Source organism: Mustela putorius, unplaced genomic scaffold, assembly GCF_011764305.1.
Source record: "Mustela putorius furo isolate JIRA1106 unplaced genomic scaffold, ASM1176430v1.1 tig00537248_pilon_pilon_pilon, whole genome shotgun sequence".
NCBI lineage: Eukaryota > Metazoa > Chordata > Mammalia > Carnivora > Mustelidae > Mustela > Mustela putorius.
This window is the reverse complement of record NW_025422387.1, coordinates 2,699,766-2,727,064: the sequence shown is the minus strand read 5'-3', so window position 1 is coordinate 2,727,064 and position 27,299 is coordinate 2,699,766. Positions and strand designations below refer to the sequence as shown.

General features: G+C 50.1%; 1 protein-coding gene across 1 annotated transcript in view; it reads left to right on the top strand.

Annotated features, from left to right (window-relative positions):
* The first annotated feature begins 17,309 nt into the window (after positions 1-17,309).
* The window catches only part of AACS (acetoacetyl-CoA synthetase), a 52,760-nt gene continuing 42,770 nt past the window's right edge, over positions 17,310-27,299 (top strand). Inside the window, exons 1-3 of the mRNA XM_004753075.2 lie at positions 17,310-17,610; positions 24,162-24,265; positions 25,565-25,685. Of these exons, the coding sequence (XP_004753132.1) occupies positions 17,478-17,610; positions 24,162-24,265; positions 25,565-25,685 (358 nt within the window). The 5' untranslated portion in view covers positions 17,310-17,477. The remainder of the gene's footprint in view (positions 17,611-24,161; positions 24,266-25,564; positions 25,686-27,299) is intronic.

Genomic DNA, 27,299 nt, shown 5'->3' with positions numbered 1-27,299 from the left:
CCAGCAGGTGGCTTACTTAACACCCCCTGGCACCTGTCCCCAGCCTGGGCTCCTATGCTGTTTGTTTCATTAAAAAACAAACAAAAAAACAGATTTACTGAAGCCCGATTGACATACGATGAACCAGGTATGTTTCAGGCTGTAAAGTCTGATCACTTCAGGTATATTTCTGTACCTGTGAAAACATGGCCACCATCAAGAAAAGAGGCACGTTCCCCACCCCCAAAGTCCCTTCTGTCCCCGCCTCTGAACCTCCCCGCTCTCTCCGGTTCCCAAGCAACCCCTGATAGTTCTCAGTCCCTACGCATTTGCTTGCATTTTCTAGCATTTTACATAAGTGGAACCAAACAGCAGGTGCCTGCTTTTCCACCCCGTTCTGTTTGACTCAGCATAATTATTTTGAAATTCATCCAGGTTGGGTGTGTGGGTAACTCGCTCCCTTTTATTGCTGGGTTGTATTCCACGGCATGAATGTACTTCCGTGTCTCTGTTCACCTGCTGATGCCCTTGGGCTGTTTGCAGTTTGAGGCCATTACAAGTAAAGCTACCGTGGACATGTATGTGCAGATCTTTGTATGAACATTTCCTTTCGTTTGTCTTAGGTAAACCCTTGAGGCTGAATGGCTGGATCCTATAATAGGCATATATTTTGTTTGCTAAAAAACCGTTTTCTGAGGTGTTTGTACTCACATTCTCCCTAGCTGTGTATGAGAATTCTAGTTCCTCTGCATCCCCACCAATACTTGGTGTGGTCAGTTTTTTCTCAAAACAAAACAAAATTCATTTCCTGAAAGGTATCATCTCACTTGAAGCTGGTCATCTTCAATTATCCCATCATAAACCAGTAATAGGACATAAAGTTTTCCCCTGCGTTCTTGAGCCAATATTCATCACTGAACCCCAGGAGGCAGTCAAGGAACCTCTGATTTGTCACCAAATGGAAAAGAAGTGAGGGCAATCTCGGGGCCTTTGAACTTGGGATTGACATCTGAAGGTGAGGGATGGTTTTGTGGACTCTGCTCTTAGTCCGTGGGGTCTGCCCCGATTCTGGGTAGCGAGGGTCAGAATTGCTGAATGCGAGGGAAAACCCATGTTTGGTGGCAGAGTGTTGCGAACAGAGAGATGGTTTTCCTTTAGATATGTTTTCAGGACCAAGAGCACCGCAGTTCGCTGTAGGAGGTGATGAGAGAGGAGTGGTGGCTGAATGTTGCCCCACCAATGACAGCCGTCACTGTAAACTAAGAGCCTTCTGTGTCTGTCTCCGCGGGGCTCTACCTGCCCCAGCTTGTTGGAATTATACAACCACGCTGCTAAGAAGGGATTATCTTAGTTAATGAAAAAGGGAACACCCGGGCTCAGAGAGGTTGAGAAACATTGCCCAAGGTCAAATGGCCAGTCCTGGGGGAACCTGAGTGAGAGCCCAGTCTTTCAGGCTACCTCCCAACAGGCAGAAGTCACTCCAGGATCTCCCTCCTCCTGGAGAAGCTGTAGCTTTCATGGTTTTTTTTGTGTGTGTGGTTTTGTTTTTTTCAACTTGCATCAATAGAGATATTCATTGATGACCCTAAGAAAACAATGACTATAAATCCTAACAATAAAAACAAAACAAAACAACAACAACAACAACAAAAAACCCTCAAGGGGTGCATGGCTGGCTTGGTTGGTGGAGCATGTGACTCTTGATCTCCACATGAGGGTAGAGATTCCTTTAAAAAAAAAAAAAAAAAACAACAAAACCCAAACCCAATTAACCAGCATCTTCTCTGCTCTGGAGGTGACAGCTGGGAGGAAGGATCAACAGTATTTCTTTTATGGCTTATTGGATTTAAATAAAATTTAAGCCTTACAGCGAATTCCTGTTCTGTGCGCGGGCCCAGAGAGGTTGAGTAACTTGCATCAAGTGGCACAGTAAGGGAGGGTGGGGAGCCGGGACTGAAGCCCGGGGTCTCTGATTCCACGTCCAGTGTCCCTGGACGCCGCCCATGGAGGCATGGAGAGCCCCTTCTGTTCCATCAGCGTTTACACGGAGCAGTCTCCTTTGCAGATTCTCCTGTCTCCAGCCATGCTGGGAAAGCCGGAGCTTCACTTAGGCTTACGGGTTATTACACGTGCAGGAGAATTCCCAGCTTGGACTGGTTTCTTCTGGATATGTTTGTTTTTCAGGGGTCTCAGGATTCCCTATTGCATTCAAAGAGGCCATTGTTTTCCTAGGACTTAAGATCTTGTCGCAGGGAGAGTGAAATTGTTTTTTGCCTCAGGAATCAGACAAAAACCAATTGCGCTCTTATCAACTTAGATTTCAAAAAGACTCGCAGTGTCGCCTCGCTTTGTTTCCAGATCCTTTTCTTGTATGGCTTAGAATACCCTGTGTGAATTGTGTAAAATCATTTGAATGTTACCCTCACATGCCTATGAATATATATATATATAAATACATATATTATTTTATTTCATTTTAGGATGGAGGAGCCCTTCCTCGGAGGCTTGGAAATAGTTCATTCACTCCTTGGGATAGGCCTGCAGTTCTGAGTGTGGTCTGAGTTCCTCTAGTAACATAAAATACTATTAATAATTAGTCATTTGCATTTTCCACTTTCACTGTGTCACGAACATGCAAAGGGGTTTTCCAGGGGGTACGAGACAGGGTAGTGTAACTGATGAGCAGTGACTCGGGCAAAGAACCAGCAGTCTTTGATTAAGATAGACGTTGAGATTGTAGACCAATGCCCCTCTTCTGGTCCCCCCCTCCCAAAATATAGGTATTTTTCATACAAATACATTGTTTATGGTCGTGGGCTCTGGGTTTATCACTGTTATTTTATTTTCTAGAGTGGGGGAAGGGCAGAAGGAGAGGGAAAGTGAGAATCTGAAGCCAATCCCACACCCAGCAGGGAGCCTACACCAGGATCGCTCTTGAGACCCTGGCATTGTGACCTGAGCCGATACCAAGAATCAGACGCTCAACTGACCGAGCCAGATAGGCACCGTTACCATTGTTATTTTTAAATTAATGTATGTATTGGTTGGTTTCTCACTTTTTATTTTTAATTTTGTGAAATTATTTCTAACTTTATTGTTAATCCTTATGGATAGATATAACCCAGGAAACAAAAGCTTTTGAGAACCGTAGTAAGTTAAAAGGGTGTAAAAAGGTCCTTGCCTTACTCTCTTTGGGCTTCTGTTACAAAAGTACCACAGATTGGGTGACTTAAACTATAAATATTTTTCTTTCTTTCTTTCTTTTTTTTTTTTTAAGATTTTATTTATCTATTTGACAGAGATCACAAGTAGGCAGAGAGGCAGGCAGAGAGAGGGGGGGGGAAGACAGGTTCCCAAAGAGCCCAATGCAGGGCTCGATCCCAGGATCCTGAGATCATGACCTGAGCCCAAGGCAGAGGCTTTAACCCACTGAGCCACCCAGGCGTCCCTAAATATTTATTTCTCACTGTTCTGGAAGCTGGGGAGTCCAAGGTCAAGGGGCCAGAGAGTCAGTGCCTGGTGAGGTCTGTTTCCTGGCTCTTAGGTGACAGTCCTCTCTCCCTGTGTCATCATGTGGTGGAAGGGGTGAGGGGGCTCTCTGGGGTCTCCTTTAGGAGGGCACTAATCCCACCCATGAGGCTCTACACTCGACCTCATCACCTCCCGAAGACCCTGCCTCCTCATACTAGCACACTGAGGGGTAGGGTTTAGGGCTTAGGGTTCTACATATGAATGGGGTGGGGTGACAGACAGTATGTAGCAGTCCTGAACCACAAAGTGTGTGGCTCTCTGGCAAAGGCAAGCAATCACATAGTACACACTTCAGAGGTACGAAAGTGTGTTCAGTGAATCCGGAATCTCGCTCCTGCCTGGTCTGTCCACTACCTTTAAATCCCCAAGGCGACCCCTGTCACCAGTTTATGACTCCTGCTAGGGATAGCCAGTTGCAACACAAGTATATATGTATATACCATTCTTTAACACTAACTATAGCATATTATCTACTCTTTTCTAGAGTCTGGTATTTTTGTATATGTATCTCAGCCAGCTGTCACATCCTGTGGCTAGTATCCCATTTTGTGGATATGCCACAATTTATTTAGCCTTTCCCTCAATGACCACCTGCACTTCTTAAGGTGAGATATTTACATTAAGTCCCCTGGTGAGAGGCGCCTGGGTGGCTCACTCCTCAGGTGTCTGCCTTTGGCTTGGGTCATGATCCTGGGGTCCTGGGATCCAGCCCCACATTGGGCTCCCTGCTCAGCCGGAAGCCTGCTTCTCCCTCTCCCACTCCTCCTGCTTGTGTTCCCTCTCTCGCTATCTCTCTCTGTCAAATAAATAAATAAAATAAAATAAAATAAAACAAAACCCACAACCCTTGTGTTTCTATGACTTCCATGCAAGTTGCTGCATCTAGTGCAAATCTGATACTATATAACAACATTATTATAAAATATTACACATAATATAACGTTATTATAAGCATTTGACACAATATAACATTATTATATAATAAGATAACAACATTATTGTGTAATACAAAGTGACATTATTATACATATGATGCAGTATAACTTATAACAACATAACATTATCCTCCAATGTAACAATAAAAACAATATGACATTGAGGGTTCCGTTTTGCCTCGAGTTTTCGAGGAATTAGGCTGTTAATTCATTCCATCTTTCCATTAGAAACTTTAAAAACAACCTATTGGTGATGGAATGAAAATGTCCATTTACATCATTCATCTAAAGGATAAGCTTGTTTTATTTTATTTATTTATTTATTATTTTTTCCTAAACACCTCCTTTGTCCTACTTTTGTTGTGGCACAGTGAGGGTAAGCATTATTTTTTTAAATTAGTTTTATTAACATTGGGGCGCCTGGGTGGCTCAGTGGGTTAAGCCTCTGCCTTCGGCTCAGGTCATGATCCCAGGGTCCTGTGATTGAGCCCTAGCATCGGGCTCTCTGCTCAGCGGGGAGCCTGCTTCCTTCTCTCTCTGCCTGTCTCTCTGCCTACTCTGTCAAATAAATAAATAAATAAATAAATCTATCTTTAAAATAAAATAAAATAAAATAATGTATTAACATATAATGTATTATTTGCCCCAGAGTACAGGTCTGTGAATCCTCAAGCTTACACACTTCACAGCACTCACCATAGCACATTCCCTCCCTAACGTCCATCACCAGTCACCCTATCCCTCCCTCCCTCCCCCCAGCAACCCTCAGTGTGTTTTGTGAGATTAAGAGTCTCTTATGGTTTGTCTCCCTCCCGATCCCATCTTGTTTCATTTGAGGGTAAGCATTATTAAGCAGAGCCAAGTAAGATTGACTGGTAGTATTGAATCCCATGGCCCTTTAAGGAGGGCCGATTTCCTTCGGGCCCTGGGATTTAGGCTATCCTTCAGTAAGATTTTGTGTTTTGTGGCAGGCAAAGTCGTGCGGGCCCATTCACCCGGAGTCACCCGGAGTCAGCGATGGCACATATGCTTACAATCGCTAAAAACACAATGCCAGCTACTTCCAATCACTGCTGAATTACATTTTTTTCATTCTTAAGTCCACACTTGATTTCACTATTAGAAGGCTGCTGTGAGTTGGAACTTGATTAAATCATAAAACATACTCGGATTGGGAAAATGTAAATGACAGGCCATGAGATGGAATACTAACAGAATTAGCAAAAGAAACATCTACAAAGAGATTATCTCATACAAGAATATGGGATCCACATCCAGAGGTCCTCCCAAGGACGCTGACAAGATATTTTCATCACCAGTGCTAAGATAATGCCTGCAATTTACTCTACATGATGACAATAAATCCTGGCCTCTCTTACATTTATTTTTCTGTGTCAAAGCTTTTTTAGGAGTGTTTTAGTTCAACGACGGTAGGTTCCTGTGGATAGGCTCGGTGAGAAAATAATACCATCCTTAAAAAGAGTTGGTTCTGGGGTGCCTGGGTGGCTCAGTGGGTTAAAAGCCTCTGCCTTTGGCTCAGGTCATGATCCCGGGGTCCTGAGATTGAGCCCTGCATCTGGCTCTCTGCTGGGTGGGGAGCCTGCTTCCCCCTCTCCCTGTCTGCCTGCCTCTCTACCTACTTGTGATCTTTTTCTGTCAAATAAATAAATAAAATCTTAAAAAAAAAATAGAGTTGGTTCTGGAGGCACCCAGCCGGTGCAGCCTGCTACTCTTGATCTCGGGGTTGTAGGTTCAAGCCTCAGGTTGGGTGTAGAGATTACTTAAAAATAAAATCTGACCAAAACTAAAATAATCATAATCATAATCATAACAAAAGCTGATCTTTGACAGCTTGAGAGTTCATATATGAACTGTGCCTGTTCTTCTACCTAGAGTTCTAGGTTGAGGAAACGTCTAAGACTGCCTGGGAGGCTCCGTGAGTTGGGCCTCTGCCTTCAACGCAGGTCATGATCTCAGTCAGGGTCCTGGGATCGAGCCCTGCATTGGGCTAATAAAATAAATTAAAATGTAAAAAAAAAAAAAAATTAAAATAAATTTAATAATATAAAATAATTATATTATATATCATATATATAATAAAATAAAATATAAAAAATTAAAAAAAAAGAAAATATCTGAAAGAGTAGAAGGGTGACAATAGCCACAAAAGGGGGCAGCAGTGGCAGAGAGGCGGGGCTGGAGCAGGCGCCCCACTGAGCAGAGAGCTGGATGCGGGGCTCGATCCCAGGACCCTGAGATCATGACCTGAGCAGAAAACAGAGGCTTAACCTACTGAGCCACCCAGACGCCCCTAATTCGGTACTTTTTTATATTTATTTCAGTGGGCTCCGGTTTCGAGCTGGACTGTCCGGACTGGAGATGACATTATCACAAGCACGTCCGGGCCGAGGACTGCGTATCGCCCCCCACCCCCACCCCCACCCGACGGGGCTCCCGCCGAGGCCCCACGTGCGCCGCGCCGCCGGGCGCCCCAGCATCACGGCAGGGTGCGGGCCGGGAAGCACGAGCGTGCCCCGACTCTTCCCAGGCGGAGTGCAGCCCCAGGCGCGGAGGCAGGGAGGCCAAGGGTGACTCCGGGAGGACCCGCGGAAGCCAGGCCGGTGGGACCGGCCCGACTCGCCCCGGGACTGGCCGGGTTGTCAAGGTGACAGCGGTCGGCCTTCCCGGTCGAAGGGTGACCCCGCCCTCCTGCCCAGCTCCGATTGGGCACGCCTTTTTCCGGTTCCCGTTTTGGATTGGCTGAGAGGCGCGCCTCACGCACCGGAGCGCCTCGCGATTGGTTGGGGCTCAGGTCGGCTCGCCGCCGCGCGGCCGCCTGGGCTGATGTGGGGCCAGCTCTCCGCCAGCCAATCGGAGTGCGGGCCGAGTGTGGTGCGGCCGGGTGGGTCGGATCCTTCCGCCGGGCGGGCTGGCCCGAGCTCCGGGCGGCGGCGGGAGGCGTCCGGAGGTGCTGGGAGGCGGGGGTGGGCGCCGTCGCGGGCGCGCCAAGTCGGGGCGGAGACCAGCGCGTCCGGGCAGCCTGGTCCGCAGGGGGCTTTCCCCGCTTCCCGGGACCCGTCTCGCAGATACACGCCCTGGCGTGGCATCCTACAGAACGCATGAAAACAAAACCCAACAGAAAACCCCCAAACCCACAAAGCACCAAGAGGAATCACGAATGCAAGTAAATGAAAGGCTTAACTGGCCCGAAATGCACGAAAGAAGTGCGCAGCACAGGCTCGATGACACAGATGAGAGACACTCGGAACCCTCGGGTTCTGGGGTGTCTAACGAGTCTGCTCGGAGCTGCTGGTGCAGCCGGGAGGCAGCTGGCAGGAACCAGGGGCTGCCTGGGAGCTTGCGGGAGCCCAGAGGACGCCATTCGCATGGTGGTGGGTCTCTGGGTGGAAACAGGCCCGGAGCGGGCAGAGTCTGGGTGCTGCTTTGAATCGTACCCCATGCACCGAGACGGGCTTGGTGGGGAAGGTTTCCAAACAGGGAGCAGCCTTCGGGAGGACTTGGACGACGTGCGCACGAGATGGTATGGAGGAAAGGAACTGTGTGTGTGAGAAAAGAAGACTTCCTTGCTTCTTAAAGTTTATTTATTTAAGTAATATCTACACCCAACGTGGGGCTCCAAGGCAGGACCCTGAGATTAAGAGTCACAGGCTACCGCCGGAGCTAGGTGTCCCAAGACTCCTTTCCTTTCTTTTTTTTTTCTTCCTTCCTTCTTCCTTCCAAGATTTATTGATTTGAGACAGAGATAGCATATGAGCAGGGGCAGAGGGAGAGGGAGAATTGCTAAGTAGACTCCCCGCCAGGCCAACAGCCCCAAGTGGGGCTTGATCCTACGACCCTGAGATCAAGGCCTGACCCCAAACCGAGAGTCTCACACTTACCCCACTGAACCACCCACATGCTTTCTGGTCTTCCTTGCCTCTTATTACACCACCCAGCCTCTTCCTTCATCATACAGGCAGCAGAATCCCCCAGAGATGGGGTATTTTTCAAAATCCTTTCTCTTGGAAGTCTGGCTTCTATACTGAGAACTTTACACTTACCTAAGAGGAGAAAGACGCCAAATCAAGCCAGAGGGTGGGCAGTCACCTCATCTGGTCAGTCGCCTTTCCTTGCCCTGTTAAAAAACAAGCCAGAGGGAAACCATGGCAAGTGTTGCTGGATGGCTTGTATGTCTGGTCTAAATCTCTTCAGTATTAAATGAGGCCTTTGCAGGTGTGAATGTCTGTGTCACAGTGAGTGTACTAGGCTAATAAGGTTTAAGTACTGTCTAGAACCCTGTTCATAGTATGTCACCAGATTGTAGGTGATGATCAGGAGTTGAGTGTCACACAGAAAGCTGTAAGAAACTCACTGGGGTGTATGTCACCAGATTGTAGGTGATGATCAGGAGTTGAGTGTCACACAGAAAGCTGTAAGAAACTCACTGGGGGATCCGCTTCTCTCTCTCCCTCTGCATCTCCTCGCCCCCCAACAGCTCATGCTATCTCACCCTCTCTTTGTCAAATCAATGAATAAAATCTTTAAAAAAAAAAAAAAAAGTTTAGGGATGCCTGGGTGACTCAGGTCCTAGGATCGAGTCCCACGTCGGGCTCCTTGCTTATGGGGAGCCTGCTTCTCCTCTGTCTTCCATCCCCCTCTGCTGTGCTTTCTCTCTCTCTCTGACAGATAAATAAAGTCTTCAAAAGATAAAGATTAAAAAGTGAAGAAACTAATAATCAAGATGACTTAGACTTGTACTATGAAGGAAGCAAAATTAAGTACTGCAAAGATTTCCTGCAGAAGAAAGGTTTGCTTACATAGTTACTGGCTGGCTGGGGAAGGCCCGTTTGAGGGGGTGACATCTGAACTAGGGACAGACATCTGTCCCAGGTGATCCCAGCAGAAGTGGTCCGGGGCTTCAAAGCTCAATTTGCCAAAAGCCAGTATGGCAAACAACCAATTCAGTGTTGTATGTGTTTTTTTTTTTTTTTTCCAGAATTGACCAGACTTACCAATTTACCAGAAAGTGATGTTTTATGGCATAATAGTCTTGAATTCTATTCAGAGCATAAGCCTTTACTCTTCTGATTGTTTTTCTTGAATATTGAATAGAAAATGTGTCTCACAAATATATTTTTACTCAGTCTTTTCAGGAACATCCTGCTGGAAGACCTTGAGTGTTAGTTTTGGGTGTTTTCATCTCATTATGCTCCGTCTGCTGGGGAGGGAGCAATGCTTATTCTCTGAATCAAATTCAAAACTCTTATGCCATAAAACATCATTTTCTGGTTAATTGGTAAATCTGGTCAATTCTGGCATTGCACTTTTCATAATTAAAAGTAAATAAATAAGAATAGGACACTTGTCATTAGCTTTAGGGGCTATGTGGGCAATCTAGAATGATCTTATCTCAAGGTCCATGCCTTGGGTGCCTGGGTGCCTCAGTGGGTTAAGCCTCTGCCTTCGGGTCAGGTCACCGTCCCAGGGTCCTGGGATCGAGCCCTGAATCGGGCTCTCTGCTCAGCAGGGAACCTGCTTCCTCCTCTCTCTCTGCCTGCCTCTCTGTCTACTTGTGATCTCTGTCTGTCAAATAAATAAATAAAATCTTTAAGGGATGCCTGGGTGGCTCAGTGGGTTAAGCCTCTGCCTTCGGCTCAGGTCATGATCTCAGGGTCTGGGATCGAGCCCCACATTGGGCTCTCTGCTCAGCAGGGAGCCTGCTTCCTCCTCTCTCTCTGTCTGCCTCTCTGACTACTTGTGATCTCTCTCTCTCTGTTAAATAAATAAACAAAATCTTAACAAAAAAATAAAATAAAATCTTAAAAAAAAAAAAAGATCTGTGCCTTAATTACATCTGCAAAGATGCTTTTTCCAGATAAGGTCATGTTCCCAGGTTCCAGGTGGACATATCACTTGGTGGGGCCATCCCTCCACCCCCTATAAGATCTTTCCTACAACATATATTAGTATGTGGAGAATATCTGTTACATATGCCAAAGAAGAAATATAGATTTTTTAAATACAAGTGGTATTTTACATGAATTTTTCTATATCTGTAGATCTTGTTCTGCAACTTGCTTTTCCTCCTGAACCATCTCTTTGAGAACTATGCTACCTGTAGGTCGATCTTACTATTTTTAACTGATGTACACAATACTGCAAGGTCTGGAGTATACTGTACTTTACTAGCCTTTCTTCTATTGACAGACTTGAAGTTTGTTTACAATTTTTCAGTCCAGCCTTGGTGACATAAGCCAGTCATTGATGTTGCCAAGGTTTTTGTTATTTACTTTTTCTTTTCCTTCTTTTCTCCTTTTTTTTTTTGTTCTTTCTCCTCCTCCTCCCCCTTCTTCTTCTTCTTCTTCTTCTTCTTTTTAAGACATGTGGATATATTCTATTTTTTTTAAGATTTTATTTATTTATTTTACAGAGAGAGATCACAAGTAGGCAGAGAGGCAGGCAGAGAGAGAGGGGGAAGCAGACTCCCCACTGAGCAGAGAGCCCGATGCGGGGCTCGATCCTAGGACCCTGAGATCATGACCTGAGCCGAAGGCAGTGGTTTAACCCACTGAGCCACCCAGGTGCCCTCCTCCCCCGTCTTCTTCTTTTTCTTCGGCTCCATGCCCAGTGTGGAGCTCACCATGTGGCTTGAATTCATGACCATGAGATCAAGACCTGAGTTGGGATCAAGAGTCAGATGCTTGGGGCGCCTGGGTGGCTCAGTGGATTAAAGCCCCTGCCTTCGGCTCAGGTCATGATCCTGGGATCAAGCCCCATGCCTGACTCTCTGCTCAGCAGGGAGCCTGCTTCCTCCTCTCTCTCCCCTGCCTCTCTGCCTACTTGTGATCTCTGTCTGTCAAATAAATAAATAAAATATTAAAAAAAAAAAAAGAGTCAGATGCTCAACTGACAACAAGCTGGGGTCCCTCATTTATTTACTTTTAATTGTGAAAAGTTCAATGCTTACCAAAAAACTGGATATAGTATGTATGTTTATTTATTCATTTTTATTTGTTTTAAAATATTTAATTAATTTATTTATTTGACAGAGAGAGAGATATCACAAGTAGGCAGAGGGCAGGCAGGCAGAGAGGGAGAAGCAGGCTCCCCGCTGAGCAGAGAGCCCAATGAGGGGTTCGATCCCAGGACCCTGAGATCATGACCTGAGCCAAAGGCAGAGGCTTAACCCACTGAGCACCCAGGTGCCCCAGTATGTATGTACGTTTAAAGATTTCATAACTGTGCACTATGCTCCCTCAACCTTGTGTGATAGGGCATGGCCAGTATCTTGGAAGCCCCTCCCTAAATTCATTCCTTTCTCCTAGAAGAATCCTGTGCCCTAAGTCTTGATAAAGATTTCTTTGCATTTTTTAAAATGTTTCTTTACCATGTATGTATTCCTAAACCAGATATTTTGGGTTTTGCCTGCTTTTTCCCTTTCTGTAAAAGTCTGTACACTTCTGAGGCTCGCTTTTTCGCTCAACATATCGTTCACTGTGCCGCCCCATCTCCATACAGAGCACCCCCCCCCCTTGGCTGCTGCATGGTATTCACCGGATGACTGTCCCACCACCTGTGTACCCCCCTTCTTGCGTTGTGACCACATTTCCCCTATGTTCTCTTCTGTGGTTGGCGAGGAGATGGTTGAACCTTGGCACATGTCTTTAGGCACATCTGGCCCTTGGTAGCTGGCTTCCACTGGATTTCCACAGCCTGGTGTGTGGCTGGAGAGGGTTGAGGCAACTATACCCCAGAGGCCAAAAAAGGGAAAATCCTCCAACAACCCTTTTGCCTGATGAACTCAGGGAGCTTGGACTCACTCTTCACCTTTCTCCCAGACCAGCCCGAGAGAGCCTCGTGTGTCAGCAGCTGCAGGAAATGGAAATAGGGCGGTTTCATTGCTCCTTCTTTTCCCCACCAGATCCCAAGCATTACTCCTTTGGTTATGACTTGGGGAATGTCACTTCTAGGCCAGACGTGTTCTCATCCTGTCTGGCCCGCAAGCACTGCGATCCACTATCTGACCCCACACGATATCCTCTTGGATAGAGATATCCAAAATATCTCTATGTACAGAGAGATATTTAAAGATGTATCTCTGAGCTTATATTCATATACAGGTACCTGGATCTCTCTCTCTCCCCTTCCCAGTATCTCCCACCTTTTTACCCTAGTCAAGCCCCATGATACCCCATGTGAACCTCTGCATTATCTCCCTCCATCCTACTCAAACTCAACCCTACTCACTCTGTTAAGGCACAGCAGCTAGAATCATGCTTTCAAAATATATGTCACATCACTTCCCGACTCAAAACTTTCCAAAGGCTTCTAATCACATTTGAAGTAAAATCCACAGTCCTTTCCCGGTGGCATCTCAAGGTCCCAGATACCTGCTTCTATTTGATTGTGCCAAGCTTAACTCAGGGTCTTTGCATTTACTATCTCCTCTCTCGATCCCAGGACAGAGATCATGACCTGAGCCGAAGGCAGAGGCTTACCCCTCTGAGCCACTCAGGCACCCCTGAAACTCTCGGTTTATTTTTAAAATGATTTTATTTATTTGAGAAAGAGTGAGCAAGTGGGAGAGAGAGAGCCGCTGGCACAAGGGTGGTGGGGAGCAGAGGAACAGGGACAAGCAGATTCCCCACTGAGCAGGGAGCCTGATGTGGGGCTCAATCAGAAGACCCTGGGATCGTGACCTGAGCCAAAGGCAGACACTTAACTGACTGAGCCACCCAAGTGCCCCTAAAGCCCTGAGTTTAAAAAAAAGATGTCCATTTAAGCCTATGATGAAACTTTTTAATGTCAACTTAAGTCAGGATACAATCACTTGTGTTGAGCACAATCCTCTTAGGAGAGACTCCAAAGTTGGATTTTGTGGTGTTTCAAGCAGGTGAGTAGCTCTCAGAGCTGGTGTTACTTCCCAGCTATCTCTTTGAGGACAGATATTTTGTTTTCTTTTCCAGCTGCACAATAGCATCATGGCATTTCTTTCTATGTGGACAGAGAAATATCATGCTTTGGGAAGAGAGGAGAAAAATGAGATTCATATCGTGAAAAACATGTGGACTTTCAGATAGCCTTGACTTGTACCCCAATCATGGTGGCACTCCTCTTCCAGACCACCAATTTGGGCCTTTTTGGAAAACTCTTCTCCACTTCCAAACACTCATGCTTTTCTCTTGAAGTTGCCTTCAACGTATCCCAGAGGACCCAATATGTTTTCATCATTTCCTATATTGGTTAATGGTCCCCTTATAATAGCAAGACCTTTGGGGACGCCTGGGTGGCTCAGTTGGTTGAGCAGCTGCCTTCGGCTCAGGTCATGATCCCAGCGTCCTGGGATCGAGTCCCACATCGGGCTCCTTGCTCCACAGGGAGCCTGCTTCTCCCTCTGACTCTTCCTTCCACTCTGTCTACCTGTGCTCGCTCTCACTCACTCTCTCTCTGACAAATAAATAAATAAAATCTTAAAAAAAAAAAAAAAAAAAAAAAAAAAAAAAAAAAAAAAAAAAAAAATAGCAAGACCTTTGAAAGATGGAGAGCCCAACTTAATGCACACGAGGGCGGAAGAAATAAAAAGAAATGTAGGTGAACTTTTATGTGAGGGAATAGCAGGACGCATTCCAAAGAAATGACCGGAAGGTCAGCCCTCTGATGAAGTGAGTACAGGGCATCTGGCCTGGCAAATTTCTGCATTCTGTTAAGAAGTTTTGAAGTACCTAGAACAGGAGCGGGGAGCACAGGTCGGGAATGTGGTGTATACATAGTACCAATTTAGGGTCGTCTCAGTGCTTCCATGAGTTAAGTCTCCAGCTCTTGATTTCAGATCAGATCATGATCTCAGGGTCATGGAGTCTGCTTAAGATTCTCTTCCCCTGGGGCTCCTAGGTGGCTCAGTGGGTTGAGTCTCTGCCTTCAGCTCAGGTCATGATCTTGGGGTCCTGGGATCAAGCCCCAAGTTGGGCTCTCTGCTTGGTGGAGAGTTTACTTCTCCCTCTTCCTATGTCCTCTCTCTTTCTCTCTCAAGAAAATAAATCTGGGGACCCCTGGGTGACTCAGTGGGTTAAAGCCTCTGCCTTTGACTCAGGTCATGGTCTCAGGGTCCTGGGATCAAGCCCTGAATCGGGCTCTCTGCTCAGTGGGGAGCCTGCTTCCTCCTCTCTCTCTCTGCCTGCCTCTCTGCCTACTTCTGATCTGTCAAATAAATAAATAAAAATCTTAAAAAAAAAAAAAGTAAAGAAATCAAGTCTTAAAAAAAAAAAGATTCTCTACCTTTGCCTCTGGGGCCTGCCCCATGCATGCACTGTCTCTCTCCCTCTCTCTCAAAAACAAACAAAAAAACAAAAGCACCCGTCCAGATCCTTAAGTCAAAAATAAACAACAGGTCCAAGGGGAAGAAGGCAGTTGCAGAGACGCAAGGAAGGTTGCACATGCAACAGAGAGTGTAAGGTTCTTGGTCAAGAAGGGCCCCTCCCGGAATGTTCCCATGTTATTATTTACTTATTTATTTAAAAGATTTTATTTATTTATTTGACAGTGAGAGAGAGTGTGTGTGTAAGCACCAGGAGGGGGAATGATAGGCAGAGGGAGGAGAAGCAGACAACCAGGTGAGCAGGGAGCCCGGTGCAGGGCTTGATCCCAGGACCCCAGGACTGAGACCCGAGTGGAAGGCAGGTGCTTAACCGACTGAACCACCTGGATGCCCCAATGTTCCCATTTTAAATGGGAAGAGCTTTTTTGAATCTCTTCCCCCTCTCTGATCTTGTTAAGAAGGATATGGGACGGCAAGCTGAGGCCTGAAAAGGTATTTCCAAAGGTTTGCGTGTGTCTCAAAGTGTTGAAAGGGTGATGACCAAGTACCCAGGTATTTTGGCTATCGCTCACCTCTCCCTTCGGTTCCCCTACAGAGCCTGTCCTGGTTGGGTGGGCCAGGCTGAAGGGATTAAGGATGAATCAAGTGGTCATCAGGCTTATAAACCCAGCCCTCTGCCCACTCCATGAGAACCGGCCAATCCCCTACTGAAACTCCGATTTGCATGCCCCAGGAAGAGGAGGTCTATGCTTTACATAGCAGAACCCCTTTCCTAGCCCACGGCAAGCACACGCTAGGCATTTCTGAATGAATGACTGTTTATTGATCTCCTGTTATCGATCAGGCTCTGGGAGCCGTGGTGAACTGGTGAAGCAAGGATTTTGCTCCTGTGGAATGTGCATTCCAGTGTCCAAGAAATAAACATGAATCCTTCAAAGATGACTCTCCTTCCGGGTCAAGATGAACTCATGCCTTCACAAAGGTGATAACTCAAACACAGAGCCAGAGCTGGCCTTAGGACTTGGAGGTCAAGGGAATGAGGTATTCTGGAAGTCATGTTTATATAGCAAGCATCCTGTTTTAAATGAGAACCGATTTTATTCATGGCGATTGAGAGGCAGAAGCTGTTTCTGATTTAGTGGTGGGGTTGCTTCATAAAACCCCAACACTGGAAAAAAAAAAAAAAGTGTGCCCCGGAGAGGCTGACTGGGTTGCTCTGAGAATAAGTTACGAGGAATACAGGGAGTCCGTAGCACAGCGCCAATCAACATACAGTAGGAATGCAATAAATAAACCTTCAAAATATGCCCCCAAATATGCTCTATTTCCACATCTGCCACTTGGTCCAGCCACCATAATCTCTCTCTCTCTCTTTAAACGTTTTGTTTATTTATTTGCAGAGAGAAAGAGAGGGAGCACAGCAGGGGGAGAGGGAGAGGGGGAAGCAGACTCCCTGCCAAGCAAGAAGCCCCCTGCAGGGCTTGATTCCAGGACCCTGGGACCATGGCCCCAGCCCAAGGCAGATGCCCAACCAGCTCAACCACCCAAGTGCCCCACCATCATCTCTTCTAACATCATCCTAACTGGTCTCCCTGCTTATATACCTGCTCCCTGAAATCTATTCTCAACTCAGCAGCCAGAGGCGCTCCTATTACAGCTACAGTCAGAACATGACCTTGTACGCTCAAAACCCTCAGTGATCTCATCTTGCCCATGATAAAAGCCGATCTTCATGATTCTCAGCAGCCACTCGCGCTGCCATTCTTCCTTCATTGATTTTATCTTCTACCCCAGGTCTCTCAAGTCAAAGAAAAAGGCTGGACACTTCACTAGTTCTCTAACCACACCCAACACTCCTGCCTCAGGGCCTTTGCACCTGCTGTCATCTCCGCCTGGAAACTTACCCCCAGATACTGAAGAGCTCATTACACCTGTCACCTGCTTCAAGTCACCTTTTCAGGCTCTTCCCTGACAACCGTATTTAAATATTAACACTCCTCTTCCCGTTTTTTCTATTCTTCCTTGCTTTCTTTCCATAGTAATTAGCACTTTTTATTATACGGATAGCCGTATACGTATTATCTATACGACACTCATCGGTGTGCCGTGTACTTTATTGCATGCGTTCTGCTATGTATGACGTCTACAGGGCATCTTCTCCACCTCGTCTCTCCTGCTGACCCCGGGCAGGAGCTTTGCTTCCTTCACTGCTGTATCCGCACAGCCCTGCACGGTGCCTGGTACCCACCAGGCGCTCGGTAAATAGTCCGCAGGAAGAACAAATCAATCGCGAATGAATGAGCACAGGAACGAGTCAGAGCCCCTAGCTCCCTTCTTCCCGTGCTGCTTTCACCCCGTCATGCCCCAGGTAAGGATGGGGAGCTCGGGAGCAACGCGCCTGCGCAGCTCCGCCCACCGCGCGCGGGTTCGAGTCCCGGCGGCCGCAGGGCGCGGCGGCGAGCACTCCTTTGCGAGCTGGCCACCGGCGGAGGGTTACACGCGGAGGGGCGGGGCCGGGGAGGGGCGGGGCCTGGCGGGGGCGGGGCCGGCCGGGGATCCCGCGGACGGCGCCCGCGCCGCGCTCAGTCGCGCTGCCTGTTCCCGGTCCGCGCGGCTGACCCGCCGCCCCGGGACCCCGCCGCCCCGCCTGCCGCCCCTGGCCCGCTCCCAGCCCGGTTCCCCGTCCCAGCGCAGCGCGCGCCGCCCCCGCCGCAGCCATGTCCAAGCAGCCGCGGGCCGGCCGGGAGGAGATCCTGGAGTGCCAGGTGATGTGGGAGCCCGACAGCAAGAAGAACACGCAGATGGACCGCTTCCGGGCGGCCGTGGGCGCCGCCAGCGGCCTGGCGCTGGGTGAGTGCCGGCACGCGGCCCGGGGGCTCCGCGGCCACCAGCGCCTCTCCACACCCCCCCGCCCCGCCCCGGGCCGTGGCCTCGGGGTCCGAGGGGCCCCCTGGCAGGGGGACTCCCCTCCCTGGGGACCGGGGCGTTGCTGTCAGGGCCCCTGCTGCTCGTCGGAATCATCCCCTGATTCTCAGTGTCCCCGTTCCGGGGCTTGGAGGCGCCACCGGAATAGCGGGGGCTCCCTCTCCAGGGCGTGGGGCGCTTTGTGACGGTGGGCTTTGCCCCCGTGTCTGGGCAGGAGTCTTCCTGCCTGTAGCATCTGTGTCCCTGGGAGGGGGTTCTATGTCCCTGGGAGGGGTCCCCACCTGCCCCCCGCTTCCCCACATGCCCCTCACCCCCACCCCGCCTTGGAACCTCTGGGGACTGGGATCCCTGGCTAGTCTTCTACTTGTGAGAGGAGGTGCTCCCTGGGGTCTTGCACTCTGGCCTGGGGGGAGCTTCCTCCCAGACATGGGGGCTTTCTGACTTCTAGCTCTTCTCCTGTGTTTGTGGGGTCCTCTTGCCTGCCGGTATCACCTTGTGTTGTCCCCTCCTAGTCTCCCCAGCCTGAGCTTACTAAAGGGCTAGCGTGGAATTCAGGCACCTAGGAGAAGGAAGGTCAGGTACAGCCTTTGGGGTTGGGGCGAACCTCCTTCCCGTCCTGTTTACACTCCCAGCCGGCTGCAGACTCAGTCACGGGCACTCCCTCCACCGCCACCCTGGCTCTCAGAAACCGCCTGACCGGGCTGCATGTGGGCTGGGCGGTCGAGGCCCCTGTTCTGGGTGAGAAGCACCTGCTCGCGCTGCCCTCCAGCTCTGGCGGGCTTGTCCAACTTCCTTCAGGGCTTTTCAGCTCCTCATGGGCACTTTGCTCCCCTTGGTGGCCCTCAGCTGGCTTCTGGGACTCCTGTATTCCTGGCGGGGGCATCTCCGTTCTCAGCCATCCTCCCAGAAGTGGAGACGAGATCGTCTTCGTCTTCCCTGCCTAGGCAGTCCTCGGCAACGCTACCTTCCTTCTTAATCCTCCGCTTTCCGTGGGGGCCTGTTCCCTCCCCCCTGAACACTGGCTGGCTTCCCTGCTTCCTCTTCCTCCTCCCTTCGGTACACGCTGCTTGCCTTGCCGGAGCACAGGTCTGACTTTGTCTCTCCTTGGCGCAGAGGCTCACAAGGGCCCCTTGTTGACCACGGACTAGCAGACAGTGCCACCTGGCAGCTTCCAAGCCCTCCCCCGTAGGATGGAGGTGTAGCTTCCACTGAGCCCCTTCCCTTGGGGGACCCAGCTCCCTCCCTCCCTCCCTCCTGCTCCCTAGACAGGGAGCACCTTGGAGACAGATGTGGCTTATGGGAGCTTCTCAGGTAGTAGTTGGTAAATTAACGTGTGTCGGGCTGGGGGAGAACAGACCTGATTCCTTCTCCCCTAAGAAGAGCCAAGAGTGGAGCATGAGTCTGCGTAAACTCTGCTCCGTTCGGTCTCTCGTTCCTGTGCCAGCAGTAGCCTAATACTCTTCTCCCGTGCTTAACTGGCTGTGCCGCTTTAGGAAACGATTGCACACGAGTTGTGATGCAGGCGAGACACCCTGGCCTGACCACCTGGATTTCAAACTGGCTCCACCACTTCTCGCTGTGATCACTAGGAAGTCAGCGGATCTTCCCGAGCCTCACTTTCCCCGGCTGTAAGATGGGCATGGCGAGAGGAGCCGTGTCAGTGGCTGGTGTGAGGGTGACTGGAGGCCCTCACGCCCAGCGGTCCCCTGCACCTGACTGGCCCGCGGGCCGCTCTGTGAACACTGCCAAGCACGGGTGGCTCCCAGTCGGCCTGCTCTGGCCCAGACTGGACCTGAAGACTTGGCTGGGGCGACTCACACACTGGAGACTCCATAGATAAGGCAGGATTTCCAACTTTGAAAACCCAAAGGCCTGTGATGCCGGGTCTGTGTCCCCACGTGGTGGTGGGAAGCGGGGCTGAGTGGGGTTCACCTCTTGGTCTGGGGGGCTTTGGAGCTTGGCATTCGTCTCTTCCTCCCCTTCCACTCCCCAGGGCTGAGCCAGCCTGCTGCTTCTCTCCCTTCCAGAAGCCCAGCCCTGGAGATTTGGGCCTTTAAGAGCCAACTCACATGGCTGCCTTGTTTTGGACTGTTGTCTTCGAATCCTTTCTCCTTTCATCAGCTCTCCGGATGCATGTAATTTGGACTTTCATTCTGCTTCGCCTTTTCATGAGTTCGTGAGGATTCTAAGTCTTAAAGGCTGTGCCCTTGAACTTGTAGTCTCTGAGCGCCAGTCCCCACCCTCCGAGTCTTGTGTGTAGTGGTATGCGGTATTGAGCAATGCTGTCCCTCCTTGTACGGAGAGAGAGAGCAAGGGACGCATCTTCACGGGGTGCTTCCGTGGTGGTCAGCCTCCAGGACGGATGGCTGGGGGGGCAGTCTCCTGCCTGGCTACCTGGGCACGAGGAGCCTGTCCCCCAAGACTGTGGTTGGCATGAGGTTTCTGTCCCCGCGATTCAGGAGCTGGCCGCCTGGGCTCTTTTTCCCGCTACTGGGGACATTGGTTGGTTTTTTTGTTAACGCTTCTAGTGGAGCTCCCCCGAGAACTCCCTGCAAGCCCCTAGAGACCTGGGGCGGGGGGACCCGGATCACCTATGGAGCGGCTCCCAGATGCCGCCCAGCCTACGTGCCTGTGTTGTGAGGCCTCTTTTGCGAGACCACCCCCCCCCCCCCCCCCCCCGTGCGTGCTGCCCGCACCAGCCCCCCGTGATTCGCGGAGGGACACCCGCTTCAAAATGCCCGCTGGTTTGGTGGCTTGAGCTGCGTGTCTTCACGTGGGCTGCGTGTCTTCACGTGGGCTGCAAGCTACGATCAGGTCCGCGCTCCAGCAGCTGGGAGGGCGTCTGCCTGCGAAGGGAAGGCTGGGTCCCTGGTCCCAAACAGCTCCAGTGCAGCTGGAGGAGGAGGCTCGTGCAGACTGGCAGCGCTGCCGGTGAGTCAGTAGCAAGCGCCGGCGCACTGGCAGCCTCCCAGGCGCTCTGCCACGTGCTGGCTCTGTCGGGCCGGATCTGGAGCTGAGACTTGGAGGTGCGGGCTGGTGAAAATTCTCGTAGGTGGAGAGGAAGAAGGGGATGAAGGGAAAGCAAAACTTGCACATGCAGATGCTTCTGGGGACCCAGCGGGCGATGGAGGCCATACCAGTCAACTTGTAGCGGGGGCTTTCTGTGCATCTGCGGACTCCGTCCTCTGTAAACTGGCCCGGTGGGAGCTGCTGGCACCCCGTTCCCCAGCTGGGAAAGTAGAAGCTCCATCCTGGCTGGGATGTTGCAGCTGTGAGTAGCCCACCTGTAGTTTTTTTCCAGAATCATTAGTCTCTACTGCATTATGTGGCCTCTCACCTCTGGGGGGGTGGGGGGGCAGCTTTCACCCAGCTCTGTTGCTGCTTGTCACTATGTGGTGTGATGGTGCCTTAGTGATCCAGGAGAGGAAGTTAGGTACTGCTCTCTGTTAGGACCTGGACTTGGAAGTCACCCTTGGTCATTTCCGTACTATTCTGTTGGTGATGCAGATGAGTCCTGCTCAGTGCGGGTTGGGGACAGCCCAGGGATGTCAGGGCAGGTGAGAAGCAGGGGCCGGTCACAGCTGTTCTCCTGTGTCAGACCAGGCAAGGACACTGAATTTCATTTGGAACCTGACTTTAGGACGTTGGAAGCTAGTTCGGGTTCTTCATGAACACCGTGAAGACAGAACCACACAGGCCCATGGAAGGGGTCACTTGGGCTTCAGGGGTGCAGCCTGTGAGTGGGGCCAGGAGTGTGTGAACAGAAGCCAGAAGGGGCCCCTGCTTGTCCCTCATGACTTGGCTGGGTCGTCGGTGGGGAAGAAGTCTCTGCACCTCGACCTTCCATTTCTCTGCTGTCCTCTATGGTCTTCATAATGTTAGGGGGCTGTTGGGACCGCTTGGTCCCCCGATTGGCAGCTGGGTGGCATCTGCCTCCCTCGGGGATACTGCTGGTAACTCCCTCTTGATGGGTTTTTTAAGCCTTCGGTGGAGGTGTGGGTGTCAAGTCTCTGGTCCATCTCTTGTGTGAGCCTGGAGGAGTTTTTGGTGCTGGAACTCTTTGCCCTTTATGAGGATCAAGGTGACCCAAACCAAACAAACAAAAGACTGGGAGAGAATGGAGCTGCCGGCCGGTTTGCCTGGTGTGGCTTCCCCAGCGCGGGCGGGGCGGAGGCTCCTCTCCCGCCCCCGTTCTGGACCAGAGTCCCGCTCATGAACACTTCTGTGTACTTGCACAGCCCTGTCCCCAGGTCTTAGGCCACACCGTCCTGTCCACTAACTAGCCTGGCGTGGGACGTGCTCCTGCGAGCCAGCAATGACTCTAGGGGCTGACACACCAGATACCTCCTCTCTGCCAAGCGCTGTTCTTAGTGCTTTGTATGTTTTGACTCTTTCAGTCCTGACCATGATGCTGTGACAAGTACCATTCTCTTCCTTTTTTTTTTTTTTAATTTATTTATTTGACAGAGATCACAAGTAGGCAGAGAGGTAGGCAGAGAGAGAAGGGGAAGCAGGCTCCCTGCTGAGCAGAGAGCCCGATGCGGGGCTCGATCCCAGGACCCTGGGATCATGACCTGAGCTGAAGGCAGAGGCTTTCACTCACTGAGCCACCAGGCGCCCCCATTCTCTTCCTTTGATGGGGGAGAAACTGGGGTCCAGAGATGACTGATTGCTCATCCGGGCTCACAGGGAGAGTGGCAGGATCTGAACCCGGCTGGTCACGCTCCGGAGCCTTTGTCTTTAAGCAAACGATCTCCTGCTCATTGGGGTCACTGTTGTTCCCAGCTTGCCGGTGACAGTGCCGAGGCGCAGAGGGTGGGGCAGCTTGCCCACCGTCCTTGTAGTAAGTGGCAGAGCCGAGATTCTGATGCAGGTCCCCCAGCCCCGCCCTGGAACACGGGGTCACCTCTCCATGGTCCTGGGAGCACCCATGCCCTCCTCCAGTCGATTTCCAGGTGACACACAGGGAAACTGAGTCCCAGAGAGGCAGACTGGCTTGCCTGAGGTCCCCATGCGTGATCTCTAGAGTCACGGTTGGCCCCGGCGTTCCCGATGCCCGGTGCCTGGTGTTTTTCCCTGAGTGCTCGGTTGACCTGTTCTATGGCCCCTGGCTTGAGTAGGGGGGTGGGCAGGAGGGTGGTTGTCCGGGGGCTTGGAGGAGGTGGCCTGAAGCCCCGGTTCCCTGATCACTCTGTGACCTCTGTGCCGCGTGTCCCCATCTCGCCCCAGTTGATCCTTCTCCATCCGTGCTGCGGACCCACTCAGCCAGCGCTCCTTCCTGCCACTTGGCTCCCTCCCAGCCTGCTCACCCCGCCCTGGCTGCCAGGCCCAGCCCCTCCCCTGCAGCTCGCTCCAGCTCTCAGAGGTCTCCCCCTTCCTCTGTGTACTCCCTCCCTGTCAGTCCCCCTCCCCCCACCCCAGGACTGGGAACAGGGAGGACCATTAAGTCTTTAGCTGACTGATGGCAGCGAGAGAATTCAGTCCAGCCATCACGTTAGGCCATTTTTTTCTGTTCCTGACGCGCTGCTGGTCCTTTTCCTGCTGTTCCCATATCCTTGGAGCATTAGCGCCAAGGAGCTGGTATGATTGGAGGGCCTGCCGAAAATGTGTGGCAATTAAAAAGGCCCAGTGAGGGGCAGGGACTTTCCCCAGGTCTCAGGATGGGAACCCGGTGGGAAGAGCTTTCCATTAGTGTAAAAGCTGGGGAGAAGGATATATTGGCTCGTGCATAAAGTCTGGAAGGACGCATAAATCTCCAACTGGTCACTTCTGGGCAGGAAAAGTTCGATGGTCGTGGGACAAGATGGAGAAGGACTTTTCCTGAAGGACCTTCTATACTCTCGTTATCTCGAATCATGCCAATGTATCGCTTATTAAAATAAAATAAATACCATTCTTCCCTCCCCGCAAACACTGGTACTGGCACAAGAAGTCATCAGTAAGCTCCTAGTTTTGCATTTCCTGATTTTCAGATCGACTGGATACGATTTTCCTGTTTGTACAGTGTAATAGTAGCAAGCTTAATGGAGTTCTCATTCAGCCCAAGGCTCTGTTGTAGCGTCTGTCTCGTGCATGTGTTCATGCTTATTTAAGTCCTCCCAATAGCCCTGTCAAGAGGGGGTGCTCTTAACCATCTCCATTTCACAGACGGGGAAACTGAGACACAGTGTGCTCCAGTAACTTCCACAAGGTCACACAGCTAATAAACGGCCCAGGCAGGATTTGAACCCGGGCCTTGTGGCTCCAGAGTCCATGTTCTTAGGCACTTTGGTTGGAATATAGCATCACTGGCCAGTTTGCTCGGGGCAGGGGGGCAAGAATTAAGATACTCCACCTTCCCCAGACTGTTTCTTGTTGGGATACCTTCAAACCGCTCAGCCATAACTGTAATTCCTTAGGTGTGTCTGTCTTCTCACTGAGCTGCCAGAACTTTCTAAGCTTGGTTTGACCCATGTGCCATTTTATTTTATTTTTAGAAAATTATGATGACTTATACCACTGGTCAGTTGAATCATATCCAGACTTCTGGGCAGAGTTCTGGAAATTCAGTGGAATTGTCTTCTCACGCATGTATGATGAGGTAAGTAGCATTCCCTTTTCATGGTTATGTTCCAAAATAAAGTGTTCATTTTTGGGAATACTGAATCATATTTTCTTCTTTTTTTTAAAAAGCTTTTATTTGACGGACAGAGATCATAAGCAGACAGAGAGGCAGGCAGAGAAAGAGGGGGAAAGCAGGCTCCCCGCTGAGCAGAGAGCCCGATGTGGGGCTCAATCCCAGGACCCTGAGATCATGACCTGAGCCAAAGGCAGAGGCTTTAACCCACTGAGCCATCCAGGTGCCCCTATTGTTGTTTTTTTAAGTTGTCAATAGTTTTATTATTTTTTAAACCTGAAGTTCAGGGAATGTTCCAACTCCTCAGACTGTCAGTCGATGACTCTCTGAGGAAAGCCGGTCCTGTTACTCAATGTATAACTACATTGTGTTCTTGTTTGACTGTGGGGTGAACTGTTCTGAGAGTCTTATGTGGAGGCACTTGGGGAAGGACATCAAGGTTCGATTCTGTTGAGGAAGGAGATGAGGGGACCGGCCCCGTCTCTGGTGGGGTTGTCAGTGGGAAGGGTGGGTGGGTCCTGTTGGTCCATTTCCCAGATTTCAGTGGACCCTGCGGCCCTGGACGCTGTTGCCCTGTCTTACGTACTCTGTGTCACCTGCAGCTCTCAGTGCTGGGGCTTCATATAGGTCTGTTGAAAGAGTCCATTCGTGGGGGTGGTGTTTTCTCTTGGCGTTCATTTCTTTCTTTATTTTTTTAAACCTCGTGGGGGAATAATTAGCAGTGAAACCGTATTTACTTATTTATTTAAAGATTCTATTTATTTATTTGACAGTGAAAGACACAGCGAGAGAGGGAACACAAGCAGGAGGAGTGAGAGGCAGGCTTTTCTCCGAGCAGGGAGCCTCATGCAGGGCTCGATCCCAGGACCCGGGATCATGACCCATGCCGAAGGCAGATGCTTAAGGACTGAGCCACCCGGGCATCCCAAACCGTATATATTTGAAGTGTCCAGTGTGATGATTTGATACACAGACACACTGTGGCATTAACGCCTCCGTCACCTTACTTTCCCTGTGATGAGAATGCTGACGATCTCTTCCCGGCGACTTTCCCATGTGAGGTCCCGTCTGATGAACTATAGGGCGCTAATGTCTTTGCAGTTCCAAGCCTGGCGGCCAGTCCAGTGTTCAGTCTCTGAAACGATTTAATGATGCTTGGGGCCAGTGAGTTAGCAGGCTTCCCGGGAAGCAGAGTCACTTATGTTTATTACTGGTGTAGACCTCATCTGTGTGCTTTCTTGGTTTGCTTGGTTTGCTCCATAGGTCGTGGACACGTCGAAAGGCATCGCAGATGTCCCCGAGTGGTTCAAAGGCAGTCGTCTAAACTACGCGGAAAACCTCCTGCGGCACAAAGAGAATGACCGAGTTGCCCTATACGCTGCGAGTGAGTCCCCTTGGATCTTCCTCTCTCCGTGTCCTGGGTGCCACTCACACGGGGCCACGAGGCCGGAGAGGCTCTGAAGTAGTCGGATCACTGTGCGTGTTTTCAAACAATGTCTTGGCACCTGTTTTTTTCCCTTTTTTTTTAAATTTCTTAAAAAGTACATAACGTTAAACGTCCTGTCTGAACCGTTTTTAAGCGTACAGCTCAGTAGCGTTGGGTGTCTTCCCGTTGTGGCACTTCAGCTCTCTGGAACATTTCCATCCTGTGACACTGACTCTCGCGTGCCCCCCTTCCTGCTTCGGCACGGTGTCCTCAGAGTCCAACCATGTAGTTGTGTGATGTTTTCCTTCTGGTTTGAGGCCGTGTGATGGTCCCTTGTTCAGATACCCGACATCTTGTTTGTCTCTTGGTCTGTCACGGGGCACCTGGGTCACTCTCACCTGCTGGCTGTTGTGAGTCAGGCTATGACAAACACGGGTGTGCACGTAGCTCCTTGAGGTCCGGCTCTAGATCCTTTTGGACAGATACCCAGAGCTGGATCGTATGGCGAGTCTCTGTTTCATTTCCCGAGGAGGTTCCTCCATACTGGTTTCCCTAACCGGTGCTCTTGGCACCTTTCCGATATCATTCAGACCTCTGTTGACTTTCTCTTATTGCTGAGAAAGGGAGGGGACAGGCATGTGATCATGTTTTATGGGAGAAATGGAGACACCGAATATTAAAGTAACCAGCTCAGAGTCACTGGGACAGTTAGCGGGGGAAACCACAGCTGGGATCTCTGCCCGTTGATGTCTCCTTTGAATAAGGTTTAGAGAATATTCTAATTTATGTAGTAGGTGGGCTCTTTAAGAGTTGGCATAAAATATTTAAAATGAGGAATTTTCTTAGTGAGGAGACACTGTGGTTGGCTGCCAGTTAGGTGTGTGAAATGCAGGTTTTTGGTAAGCCTGAAGTACCTTTGGGTTTATGTCATATTGGTAAGGTTTGAGGTGTTTTGGGGTGGATTTTCTAGGTGACTGTTTCTCCTTTGAGTAACAAAGCTTTACTTAACTTATTTTATTTTTAAAAGATTTTATATATTTATTTGATAGACAGAGATCACAAGCAGACAGAGAGGCAGGCAGAGGCAGAGAGAGGGGGAAGCAGGCTCCATGCTGAGCAGAGAGCAGAGAGTTGGACACGGGGCTTGATTCCAGGACCCTGGGATCATGACCTGAGCCAAAGGCAGAGGCTTTAACCCACTGAGCCCCCCAGGCACCCCTTACTTACTCAGTTTCGACGCAGCATGTGCTACTGTGTTGTGAGGAAGTAGGGCAGCAGCTGAGGAGACTGAAATTCAGTGGACCTTTGGTGTTCGTGACTCACAACTTCCAGTTTCGGCACGGTGACAGAATCGAATGCTGTCTACGTGTTTGCGATGGCTGTCCCTGCCTTTGCAAGGGAAACCCAGAGAGCTGTGCCCCCTGCCATCACCTGCCCAGTTCTTGTATCTTGCCACCTGTTTTCAGTCCTTCCAATCCTGCTCTACACTGCAAGTTACTCTTCGTTACCTACAGTGGTGTTACACGTCAGCTAATGATGCTTGTCCAGGTAGTGCCTGAAATAGGGGTAGTT